The sequence below is a fragment of the Tachysurus vachellii genome, chromosome 1 (assembly GCF_030014155.1).
Source record: "Tachysurus vachellii isolate PV-2020 chromosome 1, HZAU_Pvac_v1, whole genome shotgun sequence".
Classification (NCBI taxonomy): domain Eukaryota; kingdom Metazoa; phylum Chordata; class Actinopteri; order Siluriformes; family Bagridae; genus Tachysurus; species Tachysurus vachellii.
Genome location: NC_083460.1, coordinates 18,853,273 through 18,868,922, shown reverse-complemented (window position 1 = coordinate 18,868,922; position 15,650 = coordinate 18,853,273). Strand labels below are relative to the sequence as shown.

Here is a 15,650-nt window from a genome sequence, read left to right as displayed (position 1 = left end):
GTTAATTAAGAATCTTAAACAATGACTCATAAATTGTCAAACTGAAATGTATAAAAAAATTTGTACATTTTTAGCAAGTTGTATTGATGCCTGTTTGAACTCACATCTATATAGAACACCCAGTAAGTTGTCACCTCTCAGCATGACTGCATTTTTAAGTTAATACGCATACGATAGTGTTATAATGTTTTACCAGGTTTCACTGACCGTGTATGCTCTGTGAATACAGATGGAATAGGATGCTTACCTGCACCTGTCCTAGAGCAGTGGAGAGTCTGTGGCATTCTGGGCTTCACAGTGTACTACTGGGAAACTTCCCCATGGGGTCACTGCACTCCAGACTCGGGCACAGACAAGAACATCACAGAACAGGAAGAGGTGGAGGAAAGGGGGTGTGGCACTGGGATACAGACTCGCTTTGTGTCCTGTAGGAGATCCGACAGCGGCAAGCTGGAGCCTTACAGGTAGGAACTCTGAGGATAACAGCACAGGAGTCTCAGGTTGGGACAAATACTGTTGTTGGCTGATCAAACATGGTTTCATTTGATTTCTAGATGACTGAAGAATCAGCAGACTAAGAGCCAGGGTTTAGTCAAAGACATGAGATGTGCTGTCACTGTGCACTCTGTAAGACTTTTATACTGAGGTGCACATGCACACTAAAGAACACACTCAAGACCATGTAAGAAATAAATACATAGAAATGAATCCTACAATGGTTAAAACAGAATTCTTTTTGGGACATTTATTGACAATTATTTTTTAATTGAACAGTTGATCATTTGAAACATTAGTTTTCTGCATATCGGTGCAGTCACAGATCATGCTGAATGATTTCTCTTTTACAGCATCGTTAGCCGTGTGAACAGACCAAAGCATGTACCATTCACATTGTGAGTCTATTTAGGGTAAATAAACAGCTCTGTCTTCAGCTCTCACTACAATGTGTTCTAAAAGTTGCAGTAAGCAAAGAAAAGCATTTCATTGTAGCGTATAAGAATAAACAACCACTTCCTCACTGTGGGTCATTTTCTGGTAGTTTCCTGTAACCATAATCAGTCCCTCCATGATTGTGAGTGTTTTTGTAATTTTTGCTGCCAAAATACTTGACTTTGTTGCTGCTTTTTTAAAGCTTTTGATGCAATTACTGGAGTGTTTTGGGAGAAAACTATTTGACTGGTGAAACTGCTTAAAGTCCTTGCAGTGAAGAGACCTGTGTAATTATTTTCTATGTATGCGACTCAAAGAGGACTTTAATGTGTGATGGTTACAACATCTCAGCCCAAATCTGCAAAAAATCAAGTCATCTTATAAAATTGCGAGATCCTCCAAATATATTTGATTTTCATTTCTGCATTATTAAAGTCTAAAGCTCGTGGCAGACAGCCCAATATGTCACTCTGTAATTCTTTATGTAGGTAAATACAAAAAAAAAAAATCAGTGAATTCTATTCAGATATGTTCCTAATTATAACACAATTAATTAATTTCATTGTATTAATTGTCCCTTTTTAATGCAGTAAAAGTTGGATAAGTATAAGTAAATTGGATAAAATTGTGAACAACACTTTAGACAAGGTGTTAATCCACTAGCAGAACGCTTGCTCGCTGAAACCACTGACAAATCAAAGCATCTCAAAATGTGATGAAACACACATGATGACCTTGATTTACTGATAACATCAGTGGCATATATAAATATATATATACATACATATATAAAAATATAATTCCTAATTAAGCACACATTTGTTTATATGATTGACTTCTCCTTTAGCTGTCCTGAATCAACTCGTCCAGAACAGAAGCGTTCCTGTATTCTTCCATGCAAGATGGACTGCATCGTTACACCTTTCAGTGAATGGGGCCCGTGTCCAACCTCCTGCTCACCAAGTAAATATAGACACACATCCCATTTATAGGTAAATGTACAGCATTTATCAGGTTTTGTATGTTTGATTATCATCAGAACTCATTTTCTCAGTGAATAGCAGTATTAGGACCCAGTCCAGACATCGCATCATCATACAGAGGCCAGCCAGCGGTGGTCAGGAATGTCCAGCTACACTGTTGGAAGAGAGAAAATGTGACCTGCAGCCTCTTTGCCCAACATACAGGTGAAATCTGGAGCTGAAATGTATCCTGTATGATGTGTAATATTACAGAATGTAAAATGTTTGAGTGACATTGTCCAAACGCTTCTGATGCATATCTCAGGCAACTGAGTGTCCTGGTTCATACACGCTGAATTGTACTCAGCAGGAGTCTTAGGATCCATGCGCCTTGAGTATAAAATAGTTGTGGTTAAGCAGGAACACTTTGGTACCTCCGGAATTGTGTACTGTGACAGTATTTACTGCATTCTATTCATTACTTACTGCATTTGACTCAGTACCCACTGACTTTTCATACAGTACATGCACAATGTGTGTGTCGCATGAACACAATCCAGACATATTTCTGTACATCCACCTTGTGATGTGACCCATGATGTCATAATAGCCGCAAACACAAGGTTTTTTCCCCCTTGCTTAAACCTTAAACAATTTAAAAATTTACTCTTGTTAGTCAAGAATGGTTTAGCCCGCTTACACTCAGCCTGCTTACACTCAGCCCAGTCCAGTTGCATTATGGGAGCACAGGGTCCCCACAATCTCTGTGAAGCTGTTGCTCATCTTATGTCGGACATATTATGGCTTAAATATCGGTAAAGTGGCTTAAATACCGCTTTACATCTACTGTATAGTAAAGTAAGAGAGATATTTAGATTCAGCTTTTGCATTAATAAAAAACATTATTTATATATATATATATATATATATATATATATATATATATATATATATATATATATATATATATATAATGTAAATCTAGTAGACAAAAAGCAAGAAATGAGCAACTAACTAGTTAATCTTGACACACACTGTGATCACAATCTAATTTTCTTTTCTCTACTGGATTTTCCATTATTTTTGTTCTTTAGTATTTTTTCAAATATAAGATAAATGATCTCATGCAATGTCAGTAATTATGTGCTGTTTTTTACTGAAATGTTTCAATACTGTTTTTCTGGCAGGTGGCAGACGCATCACTGGAATCAGTGCATTTTGGTCCCTGATTCAGTGAGACAGACGATTGGTAGCCATAGTGAAACCTGTGGGATCGGTCTGCAGACCAGATGTGAGTCAAGATTTGGGATTTTTAGATTAAACCAATACTTGTTTCATGGACTTACTGTTGAAAAATGAAAAAAAAACGTTTTAAAAATTGAGATGCCGTGTGACAGTGAAGTGTGCTAACATCATTAATTATGAGCACTAATTTGTAAAAGCCAGGCTTTTGTGTAACATTCTGTGGATTTGAACAAGATACACGTGTGTATATTGAGAATTTTGTTTATTTATTATATTATTACAATTATGGATCAGTGCTCACAGCACAGACAGGCATCATCTGATTAGGGTCTTATTTTATTTTGTTTATTTTATTATTTTATTTTAAGTGAGTTAAAACCAAAAAAATCTGAAACATGGAAACTAAGGACTGAACTCAGACTGAACTACACAACTGCACAATAAGACTTAATAAGTACAAGAACGAGGACAAAAAACTCTGAAACTCATTAGACCAATGACAGGACAGAGGCAAAGATAAGAAACAAAAACAAAGGCACATGATCCTGGGAATAAAAAATACACAAGACACAAACCAAGATAATGAACACAAAATACGAGACGCAAAATTTATGAAAGCACATAACACCATTTTACCACAAGAAGGGGATGTGCATGTCATAGGCTATGGAAACTTTCTAATTTGCATATTTCACATAGAATGGGGTTTTGAGGTTTAAAAATGGAGGTGATTTTCCTGTTTCTATGGTGCAGTGACATTTTCTGCAGTACTGTAGAATGTCTGAATTAATCTTCAAAACAGAAACTTTTATATAGATTTGCTTTAAACCACTAAATAATATTTATTACTGTTTATTGAAATGCCATGCAGCTGCTCACATCACCATACTGCCCTGCTGTAATTAGCCAGCTGTGCATTTTATACACATTTAAGTGTAAGTAGTGACCAATCAGCTCACAGCAGGGATGCACTCGTAACCCTGGCAACAAAAATTGTTGTAATGTTGATCAGCTGCCAGTGTTTGAGTGTCTCTTATTAGTGAAGAAAGGGTTCAAATTGGAAAGGTGCATTGGGAAAGATGCAGTGACTCTCTTCACATTTCCTGGAGGATCGTTGTACTTTCCTTCACCTTGTATGTTAATTTCATGAGGTGTCAGGCGTAATGTCAGGCGAGTGCTAACAAGTAAGTGGTTAACTAATTCTAACCAATTTTATGTTTTAATGAAGAAATCAGGATAATAACAGTATTTTTCATTTTTATTGTTTATTCCCAATTCTGTTCTACAGCAGTGACATGTGTTGGGATGGACGATGCTCCTGCAGACATGGCAGAATGTGTGCAGTGGGCAGGGGCCATGCCAATTGCAGTGCAGAAATGCAGGGTAGCATGCAAAGATGACTGCATTTTCAGCTCCTGGAGCAAATTCTCACCGTGCCAGAGCTGTGGAGGATCACGCACTCGAACTCGCACACTCTTGGGTATCACATACAAGCACTGATACCAGAACATGTCTGTTGATGGGTTGCCAGTTTCTGAAGCATTAGAAACTCCTGTTCACATGCACCATCATTAAGATGTCTAATCAGCTGATCACTGCTGCAGTGCAATGCAGAAACACCTGCAGATACGCGTCTCTATGTCTGTGATCATGCCATGCATGTTGGTGTCAGATGTGCTAGTTTTATGTATTTCAGAAACTGCAGATTCACCAGAATTGACAAACATTTGAATGAGGGTCAGTTCTGTGGAAGGATGTATGAAAATGAACCGGAGCTTTTAAGATCTCCAAGAGGAGTGAGAACAACAAGGTGTTTCAGTCTGCAGACCCTTAACACACGTGGTGTTTTTTGTTTTTTACACCATTCCGTGTAAAGTCAAGACATTGTTGTGTGTGAAAATCCCAGGAGATCATTAGTTTGTGAAATACTTAAACCATCTGCCACTTTCCCTATATATATATATATATATATATATATATATATATATATATATATATATATATATATATATACACACACACACAGAGAGAGAGGTCTAGTACATGTTTCATATGCATTGCTCAGGGTGACAATAGATCCAGAGTGTGTCCTGGCAACACTGAGTCCATCTGATTAGCTTAATGGAGAAATTGTGTTTCAGTAGGAACTAGTTGTTACTTGAGTAAATGTATATGAAATAATATAATTGGCTTCGTATTGTACTACCACTGACTTATAACTTGTAACTCTTTTGAACACCAACTTTTATTCATTATATAATGTATAAGGTTTACAGCATTTTGTCTTTATAACGTTTTCTGTGCAGCAGCTAGCACTAAGTTAGCCCTGCATGTCAGACATCTAGTAGAGTGTCTTAGACTGATTTCACCAGCTTGCTGCACATGGGTCTGTTTTGCTCTTTCTAAAGTGGGTAATGAAAACATCACTTTAACAACACCTCCCTTTGTCCGATGTTATCCTCCAGGCCGCAGTAAGAAATGGTGGCGTTGCCAGCAGGAGAGACTAGTGGAGAAAGAAGCATGTCCTTGCTCTGAGTATCACACACAAGCCCATGGACTATGGTCTCCTTGCCTGTTCTCTGAGCTTCAGCCACCTATTGGGTATCCTTTTACTAAGAGGAGCTCCCATCTGGTCCAGAGGATCACCCAAGCCGAGCATATGCATGCAGAGGGAAAGGAGTGTGGACAAGGATTGCGCTATAGAGCCCTGGCATGTCTGGACCAACATGAGCGTCTGGTTAATCCTGCTCTTTGCAACATCAGTGGTGAGGCACATCATTTACCTGCTATACAGTAGGATATGCACAATAGTGTCTGTTATAGGGGGAAAAAATCTTCAGTATTAATCTTTAATACTGCTTTTGTGATAACCTGGGATAAGAATTTTTATGCATTTTCTCAGTAGTGCAAAAAGAAAGGAAAAGCCTAAGAGGCACCAGATGCAGCAGTTAATAAATGTTTATGTGAAACACATAATTTGTTTGAATAAATTTAAGCTCAACTATTTAAATTAACCTCTAAATCTATGAAACTTTTCTTTGAAAAATCGTTCTCTTGCATAACTGTTAATGAAAGCAATTCTTTGCAGTGTTTTGGACTTTGGAATTTGTCACTGAATAATAAGATGCACTAAGGTGTTTTGATTGGCTGCTAAAAATGGTCTGGGATTCCAGGTGTTGAAGAGGAAGCGTGTGCAGTGCCGTGTCCTGTCGACTGCAGGCTGAGTGAATGGTCCACCTGGTCCTCATGTAGTGCCCCCTGTGGTGGTGGAGTGAAAGTGCGTGCTCGGTGGTTAAGAGAGAAGCCTTCTAATGGAGGACGACCCTGTCCGAAGCTGAATGTCAAAAATCAGGTGAGAGTAGCGCTGCTCCAGATAAATTTTGCATTATTGTTAATAGGAGTTTAGGTCAGAGCGGCTCTGTTTCACTAGACCGGTGACTAACCATGTATGAACGGTATACACTGGTGATGAGTTACATCATTTATCTTCATTAACTGCTTCATCAACTGCTTATTCTGGTAACGGTGGTGGTGCAACGTTTCTCCAGGAACATCATGCTACATAAAACAAGAGATTGAGATTTTATTTAGTTTGCCCCTTCAAGACCTGCTTGCACATACTAGTTTCCTGATTTTGCTAATGTGGCGGTACGCATGCCTGAACACCTCACTCTTGGCAGCTCAAGGGGAATATATTAACTCTGGGCTGCAAGTCAAATTAGCCAACTGCACCACCCTGGGGGTACTACTACAGGGGACTCAGCCTTACATTAATCTCCAAAGACACACAAGTTCAGTTATGGCTGAGTCGGGTATCAGACCGGGTTGTAATTACAAAATAATTTATTTCAGATAGCACATAAAAGCATTCAAATGAAAGAAAACACAATCACATTTGGTACCTCTCCAGAACTAAATACTGGCTAAAGCAAATTTATGCACCTGCCTAATTTCGTTTTGATGCATATTGTGCATTTTCTGTTAATCCAATAAACCTCATTTCACTACTGAAATATTACTGTGTCTTTCAGTTATTTGATAGATCAAAATGAATTTGCTGATCCAAACACCCAAATATTTATAAATGAAAATCCTGAAAATTGTTGGGGGTGCCTCAACTTTTGCATATGACTGTATCACATTGGTCTAAAAATTCCACTTTGCTGACAGATTTTAAGTGTTTCTCATTGTGCTACGAGACCTGCATCAACACTGATGTGTCCTGTGAAAATAGCAAGTGAAGGAGAAAGGAAATAAAAATGGCTTCTGCTTATGCTTAGATAAAAATAAAACAGCACTTTCAACCATATAACATCTGTGTGACTATGAAAGGGAACCACAGAAGAGAATGTGGTGTGAAAATTCAGTTCTTGGTACCTTAGGTTCAAGCTGTTTCTATTCGACCCTGTTATGTGTACCTGAAGTTTCCAAAGTGCTTTTGTGGTAAAGCAAGTCTAAATAAGTTAGTGTCTCTCTGGATCTTTCATCCAACAGCATCTCTTTTCTGTCTCTTCTGTTTATATGCTGCGCCTTACTGCCCTTTAAACCGTGCTCCTTCGGGGCAAATGGAACTGCATTAATGTTTTATTAGAACCAGGAGACATTTTTTCAAGCTTAGTTTCACTCTTATAAATAAACCCTTAAAACACTGACCCAGGGTCATCAAGAAAGAGAACAAGTTCAAAATAGTCATTAATGGAAACTTTCTCTATCCCTTTCTTTCTTCTCGGATCTCTGTACGGACATCTACAAAGGCTCAGGTTAGTGATTCTACTCAGAAATGCATGCTGCTGTTACAAATACAAATGTATGTGTCTGTGTTTTCAGCCAGGACGGTGCGATTTAATCATGGATTTCGTTTCCAGGTGTCTGAGGTAGTGCCTTGTTACTCTGAGTGCAATCAGTACAGTTGGGAAGCTGAGCCATGGTCCATGTGTGTCATCAACCCACCCAGTGCTATCAGCATCACAAGACAAACCCAGCCATCATGTGGAGAAGGTATCCAGACCCGGAGAATCAGGTGGGCTCACTTCACTGCTATGCCACACTTGTCGTGAATTGTGATTTTTCTTGCATCATCACTGATGCTTAAAGTGTTCTCAGCCCCTTCAGGCTAAACCTGTACTCATCAGTGAGGTATTCTGTGTGTGCTCTGACTTTGAAAGTTACTTTCTTAAACATGGCTATAGCTGATTGAAATTCAGCTCTTTAAATAAAAATAAGAAAGACTGGAGACATCCTGCCAATGTCATATGAATAGATGGGCTCATAAATCTCTCTTTAAAATGGAGAGCAGGATATAAGACTGACAAATAGATTGATGAGTACAAAGTCACAGTATTCACAAGGACTTGGGTTACAACTGGGCTACAAAATCTATGACATTGAGACTTATTTAACATGACAGGCTTCCTTTTATAAAATAGTATGTAACTCTACAGGTAAGAAAGTGTAATGAGTAGAGAGATTGTATTGCTGATATAAAATGAATAAAATGATATGATGACAGTGTGACTGTCACGAAGGAGGCATAGATGTGGACAAAATTTAGTATCCATAATAATCCAATCAGGCAAAAACGTGAGGAAAATTCTAAAACCAAAAAACAGGCAGAGGTCAGGAGATTAACAAACAGGCAAGTGAAAAAATACAGAAGAACAAGAACTGGGAAGAGAACTGTGGTCAAGATAGAGTAAGCAAAACATAGCATTGGTATTAACAGGCACTAAACATAAATAACACGAAACTTTGAGAGGAATTCAAGACTGCGACTTAAAATAGATAGATTATTCTAAGGCAAAACTCAAAACATGGTAACAATGGGTGGAAATATGGGGCAGAGACATGAAATGAATCAAAACAAAATGTGTAGCAGTGCAAACAAAGTAAATGTAAAAAGAAGAAAGCGATCATGACTTGATACATGAGCTGTGCGGCAAAGTGAGATATTGGTGACAATGACTATTATGAGTAAAGTGCAGGTATATCCACTTTAGGTAGTGGGCGATGTGCAGACAGGTCCATAAAAGTTCAAGTTCCACTCGTGTCTGGTTGAGGTTGAGGGACTGAATGGTCTGTGGAAAGAAGCTCTCCCTTTATGTCTCTGCATTCAGAGAGAAGAAGCACTTCCCTGACTGCTACAAGAGGAACAACTCATCCTATGAATGTTTCTTTGTTGTCTTTCTGCCTAATGAATAATGAAAGTTGTAGAAATCATCCAGTGCATTATAGGATTTGTACTGCAGGTGTGTGAGGAAAGAAGAGGAACGGCGCAGCAGTGTGAGTGACTCTTTATGTCGCCAGTTTGTTCGGCCGATCGCAGCACAAGCCTGCTACCTGCCTTGCCCTGGCCAGTGTGTCACATCAGAATGGAGCCTGTGGACTGAATGTCCTATGGTGAGTGAGGGACTGACGACTTATTTTATAAGTGTTTCTGAAAACTTAAAGAGCTGGAAAGGTTTCTTTTGGTTACCGAGGTTAAGGTTTAGCATAGCAATTAGTAGCTGTGTGTGTGTGTGTGTGTGTGTGTGTGTGTGTGTGTGTGTGTAGAGCTGTAATGAGAAGGAATTTAGATGGAGGAGTAAAAGAGTGCTGAGGATGCCAGGAAGTGGACACACCTGTCCTGAGTTGAATCAGACACAGTCCTGTACCAACACTACCTGTGTCTCCTACTCCTATGCTTATTCAGGTACTTATACACAAAAACGCACAAACACACTGTTCTTACTAACATTGCTAGTGTTATAGACATTTGTTATAGAGCAAACCACCATTTGGTTTGAACAATGTGGAGTGACATGAATGAGGGTTTACTCTTATTTTTAAACTAAATTTAAAAAAGTAAATAAATAGATAGGGAAAAAAACTTTTGTTATATCTGCCATTCCACTGCATAATGTCTATAACGGGTGGGGACTCTGTATCTACATGCTAGTCACTATCACCCACGATCAGAGAATCAGACCCAAATGCAGGATTATTTGAAACACGGCTTAAATGAGCAAAATGGACTACAAGAAGACTTAAATCTAACACAAGTCACATGCGGCACGGTTAATCAAACATAACAAAAACATGCAAACCCGAAACATCAAACCATGCCTCACAAACATGAAACAATGACTGACAAAGAGAGATACAAAAAGCCTAATATATATAGGGCAGAACATTAGGATCAGATGTGGAACAGGTGACATGATGGGAAGGAAGAACAATAGGAAATGGCAAAGCAAGAATCATGAGGAATACACAGAAAAGCCGGCTGGTAGCGCCTAACTATCTGTCTGTCTGTCTGTCTGTCTGTCTGTCTGTCTGTCTATCTATCTATCTATGTCCAAAGCATATCTATGAAAAATGTTCACAGACAACAGAAATGTCTAAAATACACAAACTAAGTGAAAATAGTGAAATTGTAAGTATGTCAGTGAGGGGATACCTGTAACAGGGCAAATATCCAGACCCAGGTGCAGGGATAACCACAACCATGATTTATTAACATAACCAAACAGATATCACCGACACTGGAGGCACCAAACTGACATGTAAACTCAAAGACAAGGATTCTATGCTGCAAAACGACAGGAATGGACAGCGGACACAATTAAGGCGTTTAAGGGACAGGCGTGCGGAGGTGGGAAGGAATTAAGGCTAGGGGGAGACAAGGACATGTGAACATGAACCAGACAATAGCACATGACATAATACAAAACATACACTAGAGTACCAGCAGCGAATGTCCAGTCATGACCCTGACAGGGGATGTTCTCATTGGATGTGATGATTCTGTCGAAGCTTTACGTCACCTCATAATGTTCAGATACATAAAGCAGAAGTGAGCCATCTGTCTACAGACAACAGAGCAACCTGATGTCCAGAACAGAGCAACCTGATGTCCAGAGTGAACAACCTCGTTGTTAAGGATAATAATAGGAACTATTAAAATAACATTTAAGATAACAAAATATATGTTTACTATAAAATACTATATAGTAAAAATCTTTATAATTAGTGTTTTGTCACTAATTATATTAATAGTTATGGCAGAATTTTAATAAATTAGATAACTAGCTACAATACACAGTGTCATTAACAAGATTATCCTAGCTAGCTCTAAGTATGTTTCTTTTTCACCCTCCCTCTCTGACCTGAAATGAAAAGCAGCTCCTCCTCTTCATTTTTAAAGCTTTCTGTGATCTGTTCTCACGGTCACGGTCAACACCGGCACTGGGAGGCAGTAGTTGGGCAATACCAACTTGTGTAACAGAATTAGCTCAGAATAGCTGTCAGTATTTTCATCTAATTTATCAAATCAAATTTTATTTGTCACATGCACATACATACAGGGTACGACATGCAGTGAAATGCTGTTTATTATGATAACACCATCGATTAGGAACAAAATAAGTAGAATTTATTAATTTTCTAAGAAATAAATTTGTTTCAGTTGATCATGATATAAATATCTTTATAAGCATGTAATAATGTAACTTCATAAATGTTTCAAAGACTGGAGCAGTTGTCGGCTCAGTGACAATGCAGTATGTGGCCAAGGAACGAAGACGCGCCTGCTGAACTGCATTGATGGAAAAGGAAAGCTCGTAGAACTCAGCATGTGCAAGGAGGTGACGAACACATGAACATGGTTTTACCATTATTCTGTTCTTCCATAATACTCTGTCATCTGTGTCGATTTGAGAAATGTTAAACACTGATCGATTCAGTCCTTATCTGTGATCTAACACCAGTGGGGTCCTTCACGAGGGAAGTTGTCTGCTCCATGTGAAGTCGGCTGTCCTGTTGACTGCCTGCTGTCTGACTGGTCACTCTGGTCCGAGTGCTCACACACCTGTGGAGCGCAAAGTAATTAAATAAATCAAACTTTATTTATGTAATACTGTTAGAGTTGTTATAAAAACTGATAAACACCTTCTGACCAATCGGATTTGAGAATTCAACAATGCTTTAGTATAAAAAAAATCTATAAATAGCCAAGATAATGATTGAATTATTACCAAAAATAGAAAATCACAGATGACAATAAAGCAATTCATTCTGTTCTGATGCTTTGGCTGGTGTAAATTACCATCATTTAAATAAATGAAAAAAAAAAGATCTTTTCACACTTGAAATAATTCCCCTGTTTACTTGATTCGTGTTTCACTCTGCTCATAGTTTAACCAGGTTTAACAATTAATCCAGGTAATCCTTACCTCCATCCTTCTACCAACATAATCAATCTCCCTTTTCTTCACATGTCCAAACCATTTTAATCTATTCTCTCTGACCTAGTCTCTCAAACAGTCAGCCTGAGCTGAATAAATACAGTACATGAGCACTTTGAATAACTGTCTGTCTCATGATTTCGCTTCAGTGAGAAATTCTGTGCCCAAGCAGATTCTTTTACAGCTTTGTAAACTTTTTGACTTCTCTTGCTACTGTTTAGGATTTATCTGTCAGGTTTTCTTTATTAAAGATCCTTTGCTATACTGCATATGGATCCATCTCTGCAATCAGGATTCTTCCAGTCTCAACCCCTCCCTGCAGGCTGAGCTTGCCTACCACAACAAGAATCTCACTGTCACAATACGTTACCACAGCCATTTGACTGGAGAAATTTTATCCAAAATCAGCCTCTCCATGCTTGCATCAACCGTGTGCACCCATATCTTGGAACACAGGAACACATGCAAATTGGATGCACCCGGGTCCCCCTGGAAGAACCCCAACACAGACAGCACTGTTCCATCTGCTCCAAAATCCAAAAACTCTGCTGTTCTTTCATCCAAGGTGAGCTTTCCTGCCACTCCCTCGAGCTTCCAAATACCTGTGCTGATTTATTATGGTGGTACTGTTCATCTTGTCTCAGCCCTAATAGACTCTGGGTCAACTGTCAACATTATCCACCACCCGCTCATTGAGGAACTATTCCCTGCCCAATCCCCTTGAGGACCACAGCGGTGGATAACAGCACTCCCTTACCTGAGCCTCCATCAGCCTCACACCTTTTCAGTGCATTCTAGGCCAGCCCTATTTTCACGGTCTGGGGAGCCATATGACTTCCTGGCGGTAGACGACTGGTTTCACCTGGTGCAACGAGCTCTGGGAGAGCACCAACACATGTTTCCAGAGGGCGATTTGCCAACGACATGTACAAGCCAAGCACAGGAGACACACACATTTCTTTGTTTTTGCCATTGTCGGATTTGTTTGCTTCACGGACTGATTTGATTGTTGCTGAAACTTTTGCCTGCCTTGTGTTTCGTCTTGTTGTCTCTTCCTATAGTTTTGGATTTATCTGCTGGTTTTTCTTCATTAATATTCCATGATATACCACGTATGGATCCGTCTCAGCACCCATTACACTCTTCTTTAGGGGAAACTCTGTGGAAAAATCCATGCTGACCCCAGACTCTAAATTAGAAGTGTGAAATTTCTAGTTGAACTTGAATTTTTCAAATTTCAGATTCAAGCGTCTTCGAAGGCTTTCTATATGTTTCATTTCTAATTGAAAACATCAACTGTGTTATTTTATTTACCTGATTTTACATCCACATCCACATCAGTAGATTTTTTTTAATACAGATGTCACATTATTGAAGAATGTTAAGTGCTTCTGTTCTTGTCACTTCTGATTAAAACATTTCCATCTGTTTTAGTTTATTTCATTTATTTAACTTTTTACTTTGTAAAATAAACTTTTCTCCCCTACTGTTCATAAATATAAGTCAAGTCCAAGCTGTTTTTCATGCTTACTGTCTTGGGTTACATTTCAGTATGCTAGAAAATAAGTGTCAGAAGCACTAACATTTTTAACCAAATATAAGCAAAATAATAAGGACTTGAATTCCTTAAGAAACTAAGACATTAATTGACTTCCCAGCCAATCAGAAAAGAGCATTGCCTGTCATTTGTCATTAAACTGACTAATATGATCAAGAGAGTACATATAATATTAGCAGTATAACATGTAAGCTGTGATGGCATCAAATATTATTATGGCAATTCCCAATAGCGGATGCATGTCACTCTCATATCGCTGGACATAAGCTGTCATGGCAACTCATGATTTATTCTGTGGTTATGATGCAGGATCATAACCACAGAACAAGTTAAAGACTTACCTATATTTTATCTAATGATTGTGTAATGTTTGTTCTGGGAGTTATAGCTAGTCAGTCATAGCCTATTCTTCTGAATATAAATATATAGTATGCACAAAGATTTAAAGAAACTTATAAATTGTATCGTGTTAAAGCATAATTATCAGATCACTTCAGATCTCTGTTGCTCACTATGTGATCAGAGCTCATTAAAAGGTCACTCATAAGCCTTTCAGAGTCGTAATCCTCTAAAGTATCAGTTCATTATGTGTTAATTTAACACGTCTTCATTCAGCAGGGAACTCTGCTCCTGGTGCTTATTACAGTTAACTGCATAAATAATGCTGTTGCTCCTGGGAATATAACGAGTGTGTGTGTGTGTGTCAGGTCAGATGACACGATCCAGATTAGTTGTGCATCAGGCAGGAGACAGTGGAAGGCCCTGCCCCTCTCAGCTCTCTCAAACAAAACCATGTCCCATTCAGCCATGTTACAGCTGGATGCTGGGAGACTGGAGCTCCTGCAATGTGGAGGTAGCAATGCTGTTCCTGTTGTACAGTTTACACACAAGTACACACTTACAGACAGCATACAATTTAACTAATTTATTGATAATTAAACTATTTGCTTGCTCGTTCATGCAGTCATCCCATCAGCAAAATATGTAATTACAGATACAGGTCAAGAGTTTCGGTTACATCCTACATGAGGAAAAATGTGATTTCAGTTACAAAAACATGGAAAAAGATGCTGTACTGTAGATCTGCCACTCACTGGATGTTTTATATTTTTTAAGTGCTTCTGCCACACTTTAAACTAAAACATGTTCTGTGTGAAAACCCCAGGAGATCACTTTTTCAGATTTGAAGTATCTGAAGTATTAAAAGTTTGAGCAGTTAATTTACAATGGAATAAAGAAGAAGAAAGTAAAGGAGTGAAAGAGTAGTGAGAAGAAGACATGTAACTTAAGCTGCTGTCCTGCGTGAAGTGATGGAGGCCGGTGAAGGAGGTCTGTTAGTGAAGTCCATGACCTCGATGGGGAGGTGGAGTATGCGAGACTGCACTAGGGGAAGTAGCAGTGCAGTAGCAGCATGAACTTAGCCTTGCTAGGTGTAGCCATGCTTCTCATGGCTCTCTGTAAGAAAGAGAGACAGCACACAAAACAAGCTAGTTTTGGCTAAATAGCCAACAATACCTCTAAGCAGAGCCTGGAATTGCTTGGCTCTTTCCTCTTCTACTGGAGGAAACCACGGCGGTTCTGATTGGTCTGATGGTGTTGCCCCAGCTCTGCCTCACAGCAGCACTTTCAGTACTAACTTAGGTGCTGAAGCGGTGCCTTCTCTTCAGCACTGTTATGGGAGTCACACGAGAAGCTTAACTGTTACTTAACTGTTGTCTTACCATCTGTGGCTGT

The 15,650-nt window shown here is 38.9% G+C and overlaps 1 protein-coding gene across 1 annotated transcript in view; it reads left to right on the top strand.

Annotated features, from left to right (window-relative positions):
• The window catches only part of thsd7bb (thrombospondin, type I, domain containing 7Bb), a 112,817-nt gene that overhangs the window by 88,697 nt on the left and 8,470 nt on the right, over positions 1-15,650 (top strand). The window contains exons 9-21 of the mRNA XM_060863954.1: positions 230-464; positions 1,778-1,893; positions 1,985-2,117; positions 3,080-3,183; positions 4,426-4,617; positions 5,603-5,902; positions 6,311-6,489; positions 8,003-8,157; positions 9,383-9,533; positions 9,687-9,825; positions 11,643-11,758; positions 11,882-11,996; positions 14,624-14,769. Of these exons, the coding sequence (XP_060719937.1) occupies positions 230-464; positions 1,778-1,893; positions 1,985-2,117; positions 3,080-3,183; positions 4,426-4,617; positions 5,603-5,902; positions 6,311-6,489; positions 8,003-8,157; positions 9,383-9,533; positions 9,687-9,825; positions 11,643-11,758; positions 11,882-11,996; positions 14,624-14,769 (2,081 nt within the window). The remainder of the gene's footprint in view (positions 1-229; positions 465-1,777; positions 1,894-1,984; positions 2,118-3,079; positions 3,184-4,425; positions 4,618-5,602; positions 5,903-6,310; positions 6,490-8,002; positions 8,158-9,382; positions 9,534-9,686; positions 9,826-11,642; positions 11,759-11,881; positions 11,997-14,623; positions 14,770-15,650) is intronic.